The sequence below is a fragment of the Biomphalaria glabrata genome, chromosome 12 (genome assembly GCF_947242115.1).
Source record: "Biomphalaria glabrata chromosome 12, xgBioGlab47.1, whole genome shotgun sequence".
Lineage (NCBI taxonomy): Eukaryota > Metazoa > Mollusca > Gastropoda > Planorbidae > Biomphalaria > Biomphalaria glabrata.
In genome coordinates, this window is record NC_074722.1 from 6960824 (window position 1) to 6971217 (window position 10394).

Genomic DNA, 10394 nt, shown 5'->3' on the forward strand with positions numbered 1-10394 from the left:
TTCTTGAATGTCATACACTTATACACTGAAAAGTATGTCCTGATTGTGAAGAAAGAGATGCACTTTTAAATTTAATCTACTTTTCAATTCTTTCTTATCTTCAACATTCTTTTTTTTGGTTAAAATTGTTATATTTTTAAAAAAAAAGTCGATGCAGTCTTGCACAGTCGTAAAACCGGCTCTGAACCTGTCATCTAACCTGACATCTCTCACAGGAAACCGCCCCCCCTCGTATTCCCATGAAAAGTTAGACCCAGGTTCAGCACGTACGGAACACGCTAACTAGAGTCTATAGATGAAAGGCATTATACATGTAATAGTTTCCACAAGTACAAACATTCAATTTCTTTAAAATCCTGTCTGTCGCCTGAAATGTTAAACACACTATCCTACAGTCCTGAGGGTCACAGTACAGAGGTAGGGAGGAGGTTGGTAGACAATAAGGCTCAGTGTACTACTCTGGTAGTTACGCATCAATGCCCACAAATCAGCTGTTCAGGCTTGTACAACTGTTCATTATTAAGATTTTTTTCATCAGAAAAGGAGAATCAGATTGAAAATATCTCGTTCTAGTTAAATGCTAAACAATACTAAATGAAAAAAAAAGCACTCCAATATTTAAATACAAGTTTATTCTTGATTTATTCATAGATGAAATTAAAATCCAGTCCTTTGTCCATTTCTCTCGCTATGTAGGCGTCCAGTTGGTCACTTTGATCTTTGGTCAGTTCGTTTTTCCAGTCTCCAACAATTCCTGTCCAAAACGTGACATACTGACATTAAATGATAGCCAAGCAAATTTAGAGCTTATCTTCACTATATTATCTTATCATGAACGTGAGTTCCTACAGAAAGAATGCTCCCCTGCCTACAAGCATTTATATCAAAAATCTATTTCTTCGTGTTTTTTAGATATTTAAAATAATTATTAAAAGCCATTGAATTAAAGTGAATTGAAGTTTCTGTTAGCAAGAGTCACGGGATTTACCTTTCCTAATCATTTTAACTTTGACATTGTTTTCTTTGCAAAGTCTGTCCAAGTTCTCCGGAAGTTCTTTCTTCTCTTCCTCCTCAATTTTCTTCAGAGACTCAAATTTACAAGCTTCTTTCACCTCCTGGAGGAACTCGTCACTTCCGGCCACGTCCAGAAATGTAGCAAGTTTCCTGAGTATTCTGTCTGGATCCTAAAACAACCAAAAACAAAACATTTAAAGCAAGCCACAAACTAAAATTTTAAATTTACGCAATGAAATACTCTATCGAAACTTTTTATATAAATTTTGCTCGCAATCTCAAGTTTCAATAAAATTTATCGATTCCAAAGTTAGTAATGTATTCGATTCCAAACACTAAGAATGAATATTTAACGTGACCACGCAAACCCAGTTTCGACCTACATCTCAAGCAGAAAATGCTGTTGACGTTTGACATTGTTTGGTTTTAGCTTGAGACCACGTCTCCGTATTTAATTATAAATGTGTCTTTTAAAATGTTCACAAAAAGAGATGTGGTGTCAGAATCTCTATACCGCTCGGCAAGTGTCTGCATACAATATCCTGATTCCAATAATTTTGATAAACGAGTATTTCGCACAATCTGAGTATTTAGCGGAACACTTTGCTTATTTTTTTAGAGACATTAATTCACGTGGGAGCCTACTAGTTAATTATTCCATTAGATTGCGGAACACTAGATTTCCGAGGAACACAGTTTGGTATTGGTAAATTATGTAAGATAATGTTACTGAAATAAAAATAATGAAGCACTATTAAACTCCAGTACATTCAGCGACAGAAATAGCACCCCTCCTGGGCACCGCCAGAAATATATGTGGACTCGAGACATTAGGGTTCTTGTGGGCCTCACTGCAGTTCCCCCTCCACTTGTTGAAAAACTTCAAACGTGTATACAAGATGCGTTAAACAGTCCCTTCTGTGGGGCTAGTCCTGTTTGACCCCCCCCCCTTCCACAACCCCGGCGGTGGCCTGGGAAAGTAGTACTGCCATATCTAAATAATAAAAAAAGCAATACAAGTAGTCTTAACATACAAGCTACTGACATGCACTCTGGTTCAATTTCTAGGATATAAATTCGTTGTGTAATTCTACTCATCATTAACTCTTTCTCTCCGTAGTCATTTACCACATTCTGATGGAATCAACGCTGATATCGTCAGTTAGGAGAGAAAGAGTTAAATCATTAGAATGAAGGAGCCAAACCTGAACTACTTGCTAGAACTGCCCACAGTCCACTGCAGCACTTGCAGAGCTTAAAACCATACGGAAATACAAAGGCATAGCCCACGACATTAAAATCAGACTGATGCGCTCCCTGGTCATGACCACATTCTTATATGCTTTGCGAATCTTGGACGCTGACTACAGATCTCGAGAAGAGGATCCTAGCAATGGAACTCAGATGCCACAAAAAGATCCTAGGTGTCACAAAGCCCACATCACGAATGAAGAGATTAGAAATAGCTACAGCAATTGGACCCTACAATGACCTGCTAACCACAGTCAAAAACAAAAAACGCAAACTTAAACTCTATGGCCACATCACAAGGTTCTCAGGGCTTGCAAAGACCTTCCTTCAGGGAAAATGCCAGTATGGGTAGACAACATAGAATGGATAGGCTTGTCATAAAATGAAATTCTATCCAATGCAAAAGTCAGATAAGAGCGGAGAAACACGGTCAGCAGATCTTGTGCGGTGCCCCAACGGTTCAAATGACTAAGGTAAGGTGAATAAGAAATCTGAATTAAAGAAGATTCAAACTGGCTCGTTCATTATTAACTCGTTACTAACTTGCAGCCCGATGTCAACAGTTACTAACAAACTCCAAGTCTTGCTTCCATCTAATAGAGTGCGTCTTCAACTGTCGTTAATATCCCAGAACTACTTCCGTCCAAATAAAGTGCTATTTAAAGTCGCGTCCCTAAAAGGAAATCCCCGATGAAAGTTTGGATTACCTTATTCATTTCTTCGTAGTATATATGTAGTACTGGATGGTCCGGGTGCTCCTTTTGAAACTGCGACATCTGTCTTAAATAGTCGAACTGGGATGGATACATTACTGTGGAGGTAGATAGAGTAGATTGAAAAAGGCAATTTCGTAGATTTCTGAGATAAAGTATAAGTGCAGACCGAGATACGACCTACTTATTTTGCTACAATAAATGCAAACAAAGCCGTTGTCCGCCGTGTTTATATATTACTTTTTTTCGTCGACTAATTCTTTCTTCAGCTTTCTTTGAGTCTCAAATGTGTTTCCTGCGACCTTAGTGAGAGCTCACCAGCTGTTTCTTGCACAGGCCATCCGCCTCCAGTTGCTTTCCTCTGAGCTGGTGAGGGTAAAACGGAGCATGATTCGATCTTTATAGCACTTCCGGGGGTGGGGGGAGGTAACTCTTTTACGCCGTCCATCTTTAACCTCGTCCAAAAAAAAAAAAGATCACCTTAGACATGCGTGATAGGTGTCTGACCCTGCACAGCTGTGGAATGATAAGTAGTGCTTCTATATGTTGTCCACACCGGCCTTCAACAGAAAGTGATTATTTGTAAGGTACTGACAAGACTTAATATTATATATATTATATAGTTCGTCCATCGTGGTTCGATGATGACCACTTTGTCATCCAGGGGGCTGAGGGCTTTGCATTGGGGTTTTATGCCTCCTTATGTGGCTGGTGAGACCTATGTGAGCCCGGAATGTTCGGCCGCACACTGGGCAGGTTATTCCAGCTGGAGCAAGTGTCGTTTGTCTTGCTTTTCTTTTCTGGCGTTTTTCTTCTGCCAGCGTTGTTCTTTTTTCCTCAGCAACCTGTGCGCCAGTTTTTACAGCGCGACGTCATGATGCTCTGTCATGTGCCTCTGTCTCCCAGGTGCCTGGGTCTATGCTGAACGCCTTCAGAGAAGCTTTGAGGGTGTCCCTGAAGCGCTTTCTTTGACCACCTTGCGAGCGCTTTCCTTCGCTTAGTTGGCCAGACAAGAGTCGTTTAGGGATGCGGTGGTCTTCCATTCTGTAGACGTGACCTGCCCATCGCAGCTGGGACTGCATCAGGATTGTGTGGATGCTTAATGTACTAACAGTTGACACCGGCAACGCTCGTTGATTATTTCCCAGACTTTATATTGTTTATTATGGCCGGAAACACACTCTTCTTTTCTTTTTGCATGAAAAAATACGGGACACATTTTAACGAATAACCGAACATAACTTTTTTAGCCCGTGAATTAGTGTATCTGTGACAATTGAATTTGACGGCCAGCTCTCTCTTTCCTTCTCTCACTCTTTCTCTCTCGAAGGTAAAAGGAACCGTACGGCAGTGTAAGAGATTTCTTGATCCATGAGTCAGTGGTATTTTACAAATATAGTATAGATTTCTATATCATGCTATTTCTCATTCACCTTCTTATTTACCGATTTTTTGTGACTCTGTGTTGTTTTGAAAGGTATTTGTAGGTGGATGATTATTTCAGATTTACATTATCACCTGCCAATCTGTTATCTAATGAATGTGTATGCTCCTAGCGTCTATAACGTCTGACTTACGTTTGTTTTGTATAGCAGCGTCCAGTAAAGCTTGGACAGTGAAGTCAGCAGCGATGGCTAAGTAATGGTAGTATAATGAAATCAAGGTATCTTTAGGATTTCTTATGAGATGAATGATCTGTGGAGTGATTCAAGGAGGACAACAATAAGTAATTCTTCAATCAATCAATCAGTCTGTCTTTCTGTCTGTCACAGTCAGTCTGTCTTGTCTGTCTGTCTCGTCTGTCTGTCTCGTCTGTCTGTCTGTTTCGTCTGTCTGTCTCGTCTGTTTGTCTGTCTCGTCTGTCTGTCTGTCCATCCGTCCATTCCCCATCTATCTATCTATCTATCTATCTATCTATCTATCTATCTATCTATCTATCTATCTATCTATCTATCTATCTATCTATCTATCTATCTATCTATCTATCTATCTATCTATCTATCTATCTATCTATCTATCTATCTATCTATCTATCCATTGAGTTATATTCTGATAATAGAACACACTTTCTGTCTGTACTTTCAAATCGTGTCTACTTATAATCAAACACTCTATTGGTAGGGATGTAATGTTAGTTTTAAAATGGCGCCTACTTTTGTTCTTTTGGTCAGAATCTCTTGTGGTAGATGAGTGAACTCTAAATGTGAGTTTATTATTCTTGGCGAGGGTTCGTCCATGATTGTCTGAAGATCTGGGGTAGCTTCTAGCATCAGATGTTCTTTGGTTCGGCGTTCGTGTTCTGTCGTCTGATGCAAGAGCATGTGAGTTACTTCCCATACCCAATGCGTTCCTGAAAGAGACAAGAAAGTTTTTGCTTTTTCCTCATGGAATGCCATAAATCATAAGAAATGGTTGACTTTACATTTAAACAAAATACTCCCATTTTGGGGAAGAACTTTAATCATACTTAATATAAACATATATAGTACTCAAGACTCAAGAAAAAAATCTAAACCTATTGTCTACATAATGAGGAGAGCAATGAACTGCCTTTGGTATTCCATAGCGTGAACAAAACCGAATGACGGACTTGGACTTCGCCGATGACGTTGCACTACTCGGGGCTACAAATAAATGCATACAAGAAATGACGGAGAGCCTAGATAGAGAGGCACCCAAAATTGGCCTCCGCATAAACATAGATTAGACTAAAATTTTGCGAGTGGGATATAAGGCAAAGGGTGCCCCCATCAGACTTGGCATCACTAAAAAAAACAACAGACCCTTGTACATTACCAGACTTGGGGTAGGCAGCGATGATGACATCATCCTCACGCATTGGGAGGTTTCTCACGTCTTCGACATGCTTGACTGGATCTGCTATGGAGGGAAACACGTGAACCCTGGAGCCATAAGCCTCCCAGGGTGACCTGGCCAGAGATAGTGGGATACCATCAGGTCGATGGTTCAATACGTCCGAGCTCATAGCTAAAAAAAAAAAAGATTTTATTATATGTTATTTAAAGTTTCGGTTATTGCAAGACTTTGCTACAGATTTTAGATTGTAAACATTACGAAGGTTACATTTGTGATAGGTCAAAGTAATAGTGAATATATAATATTTACAATAGATTTTTATTAAATTATATACATTTTTACTATTTTTACCATCTGAGCTGTGAATGGACTTTGTTTGTAATGATTCAATAAAATTTAGCTCTTGAGCTATGAAGGGGGCATAACCCTTGAGGGACATGGCCTAAATTGTGCCAATGTACCAAAACCCCCATAATATCAAACATTAATTATATTTGAGTTCCTGAGAAATGAATTTGCGCTCATGTTCAACCACAAAGCAGACGTCATATATTGGAGATTGTCACGATAAACTAAACAATGTCAAGGACACGAAATTGAGACTCAGTGTTGCCAACTAACTAACAAAGTGTATGTTGTTATTGAATGCACCAGCCTATACATTTTGAAATGTACAAATATTTCCGAGTGTCACCCATTTTACTTTTACGCCTAAATAATTCTTAAGCTACTTCACTATCTTATCTTATCTTATAAAATACAGACGTTAAAAACAAAAAGAAGATGATTACGTCCTACGCATATCCCTAGGTCAATCTAGTCATGCAATGACTTTAACTCTGCCAAGTCACTGGTTTTCCTGGCTGGCTCAGGCAACCCATTCCATGCTCTAATAGCACTAGGGAAGAAGGAGTATTTGTACAAATTTGTTCTAGCATATGGAACGAGGAATGTGCCTTTATCTTTGTGTCTTTCTGAGCATTTTGCTAGATTTTGTTTTTGAATTTTTGAAGATTATGGTTCAGTGTTTTATGTATAATTGCTACTTTAATTTTAAGTCTTCTATCCTGAAGGCTTTCTAAATTTAGTGATTTTACTAAAAGTGCTACTCTAGTCAAATGTGAATATTCGTTTCTCATGAGTCTCACTGCTCTATCACTGCTCTGTCCTAGAGTGAAAGTCTAACACTTCCTTTATATGGAAATTATTTACTGCTACTAAACAGAAGAGCTCAGAACATTTGATTCCGTGGAGCAAAAAAGTCCCCAGACATGTTCATGTACCTTTAAAAAAAACACAAACCTTATCCACACTTCCTGTATCTTGTACACCGGATACACCCAATAAGATTGCTATTTATAAGTTTTCCTCCATGTGTGAAACTCTCCATACAAAAGAAACACATTTCAAAGTATGTAGCACGTTAATACTTCTTTTCAATTTTCACTTCTTACAAGTGTTGGTGCTAAAATGATACTCAATACATGACTTCTTAACCCTTAAAACGAGTGTGGTTGTTTAGCCTCTAAACATCTATGCACTCATTGTAAAACAGCTCAGCACTTTAAGGGTTAATAGCAATAAGCCATTATCTTATAATGCTCTCTATGGGTAAAAATTGGCCACGAAACTAGACGTAACAATCCTTCCGCGTCACGATTGTCCTGTCTCTGACTATGAGTAACTATATGTAGACTACTTAAGAAAATAAAACTTTTAAAATTAACCTAGTCAATAGGTTCTAACACATCTATAAGACTTCTGTAGCGACGTTCCTCCAATTTGTATGTGTCAAATCTAGTAAACATTACATGCTGTAAATTAATACTCATACTGTCAATATCATAGACTTATATAGTATACGAGACTGGAAACCGGAAATAAATTCTTATCCGCGACTGATCGATTCACAGACCTTTAAAAATATAGATTTTTATGTACGTAAACTCTTTTTTAAGCGCTAAGGGGAGTTGCCCCCAATCAATCTTTTCTGTCTTAGTAAAATAATGATCTTTAGTTTTCAAAGTTCAGAAATAATGGAAAATCATTTCTAGGATATTCACGCAAATATATGAAACAAAGCCATTTCCTGTTTGTTTCCATTGAAATAATGTTTCAAAAATCCTAGATCGAAATAATTCATGTCTGTTGATTTAAATCACCTTATGTACATTTTACTTATATCTTTCTAGATTATGTATCTAAAAATTGCGAAATAATAATTGTGAGACGAGAGTACTCTTATTTTTGATGTTCAATTACTAGATCTAGATCTAGAAATTAAATTATATGTTACATAGGTTAGGGTTGAAAAGAAAACTTGGTTTCTTTTAACTACTTTACAAGACAACGCCTTGATCCAACTTTCTAAAAAATTTTCTCTACATTGTTTGTAGTTTTAAAAAGTCTCCATGTCCAGTCTAGAGTAGTATATATAAGTCTATGGTCAATATATTTCTAAATCCAGCAAATGTTACTTCCGCCATCTTATGAGTGTCTGGGCACGTAAACATCTCGTTAATATAATGTCGTTACGAAACGTGAATTACAATATTGTTTTAGTATTATTACAACATTAAAATGTCTATGGTCACTATCCACAACATTAAACAAAGTGTTGTGTTAGATACTCGTATAAAATATGCCTTTTATATTGTTTAAGTTTAAAGTCTCATGATAACAAGTTGGTAAATAAAAAATTAAATATCTTTAAAAAAAAATGACTGTACCTGTTGGTTGAATAAACAAACAGACGAGGGGAGACTAGCGTATGAATGGGGTGTATGTGTTACAGAAGTAGTTCTGTTTAAGTCAGGAACAATCAGTACAACTCACGTGACTTGGAGAGAGCGTGAAAACTTGTAATCCGAGGGCCACCTGCGACAATTTGTATGTCTAAATGCTGCCCTCCATTCGGCTACTGCAATTACGTAAATTAACACAAGAAATAGCATTTAAAAAAAAATGAAAATTGTAACCTTTTTTTTTTGTTGATTTAATGCTTGTTATTCAGATAGAGAGAGAGAGGGTAAGAGACGATGTGATAAACTAAAAGAATAGCAGAGGTTTAAAAGGGGAAATAATCTAATGATATAGAATGTGGAGAGAAGTTGTTTTTTTTTTTTTTAAAGAAGATAAGAAACATTGGCATTCATAAACAAACAGAACCGACAAACTTAATTTCTTGACAATGTGAATCGAAGTTTGATGGGACTTGTTTCGCGAGATCTTTTTTTTTTTTGTGTTTATGTTTTTCTTTTCAGAATCGCTCTTAATTTTTCACTTTTCATTTTTTTATGTTTAATTCTTTAGGTTCCATTACATTTCCCTCTCATTTCTTCTTATCGCTTACTCTTCCTTTTTAAAGGCAAACTTATATCTAAGAAAACAACTTACAAAAATATCATCAGAGGAAACCGGATGGAGGATTCGCACAAATCAAGAAATATACCCTTCTATAGTAAAGGAAATAAAAGGAACAGATTAGGTTCGTCAGTACACCTCGAAAGAATGCCAGTGAACAGAGGAGCCAAGATTGTTCACCGGCAAAAAACAACAAAAGGCAGTCGCCCCAAAGGCAGTCGCCCCAAAGGCAGTCGCCCCAAAGGCAGTCGCCCCCAAAGGCAGACCACGAGTACGGTGTCTTGATGACGTAGAGGCAGATCTACAACAGCTCAAAGTCCGGGTATGGAGAGACGTAAAGCCCAGGATAGATCAGGATGTGCTAAAGCAAGGCAGGGACTTCCAAATTTCCCGATAGAGGGAACAATTTATTACATCATCAACAGTTATATATTATTTAAATAACTATGGCTATTGTAGACAGCGTCTTCCAAGTTCATTAAAGCATGCTCAGACACTCTGGCCCAAGTTCTTTTGTGGACAAGTGATGTGTTTCCGCAATGTTTCCGTGCTTTGATTTTAGCATCTCAGTAAAAAGCAACTCAGCTCGAGTTAAAGCTCAAATAAAACTTCTGGTCTCCCTCGGGATTCGGTTCATGCCCTTAAGCCTTACGTCTGTCTATATCTATTAGCATATCTAGCCTGGTTTTGAACATTTAGACCGGATCAAGCTGATGGGCGTGGCTGTGAGAGCAAGGAGTGGTAGTCATGATTCAGCTCCAGGGGCGGACTGGGTGGCCAAAATAGACACAGGTAGTAATTACTGTCAGCCAACATTTTGCGCATGAAGTTTGATAAAGCACAGAAAACGGAAACCATACATGGTTTACTTAAAGATGTATTTCTACATGAAGTCTTAGAGGCTCTTCACTTTCACCTATCCCTAGTCTGTTGGACCATTGGGGCACCACACAAGATTTGTTTAGCGTCTTTCTCCATTCCTTTCTGTCTTTTGCCTCAGATAGAACCTTTTTCAATGGCAGGCCTGTCCATTCTTTGATGTTGTCTTTGCAACGCTTTCTCTGTCTGCCTCTTCTTCTTTTTCCTGGTACTGTTGATGGAAGATCTTTGCGAGTCTAGAAGACCTTGTAATATGGCCATAGTGTTTTAGTTTGCGTTTTATATTTACAATAGTTAGCAGGTCATCGTGGGGGGTCCAGTCACTGCAGTAACCCTGTCTCTAATCTCTTCGTTTGT

General features: G+C 38.0%; 1 protein-coding gene across 2 annotated transcripts; it reads right to left on the reverse strand.

Moving 5' to 3' along the window:
- Positions 1 to 615: 615 nt before the first annotated feature.
- On the reverse strand, positions 616 to 8665 carry LOC106078367 (sulfotransferase 1B1-like). Of its 2 annotated transcripts, none has more exons than XM_056005577.1 (7): positions 8525 to 8665; positions 5775 to 5966; positions 5132 to 5328; positions 4556 to 4673; positions 2973 to 3076; positions 989 to 1184; positions 616 to 754 (listed from the first exon to the last, which is right to left on the reverse strand). In XM_056005577.1, the coding sequence occupies exons 2-7, from the start codon at positions 5962 to 5964 to the stop codon at positions 642 to 644; spliced, it is 918 nt and encodes a 305-aa protein (XP_055861552.1). In that variant the 5' UTR covers positions 5965 to 5966; positions 8525 to 8665; the 3' UTR covers positions 616 to 641. The 2 variants fall into 2 exon arrangements, with proteins under 2 accessions (XP_055861552.1, XP_055861551.1); XM_056005576.1 differs by lacking the exon at positions 8525 to 8665 and adding an exon at positions 7098 to 7119.
- Positions 8666 to 10394: the final 1729 nt, after the last annotated feature.

Bases quoted from the DNA above. Each gene is read 5' to 3' on its own strand.
- LOC106078367 (XM_056005577.1), bottom strand. From the start codon at position 5,964: ATGAGCTCGGACGTATTGAACCATCGACCTGATGGTATCCCACTATCT. The intron at 5,329-5,774 runs GTAATGTACAAG...TGTCTCTTTCAG, and splicing joins CGCTGCCTACCCCAAGTCTG to GAACGCATTGGGTATGGGAA. The intron at 4,674-5,131 runs GTAGGCGCCATT...ATCACTCCACAG, and splicing joins TTCTGACCAAAAGAACAAAA to ATCATTCATCTCATAAGAAA.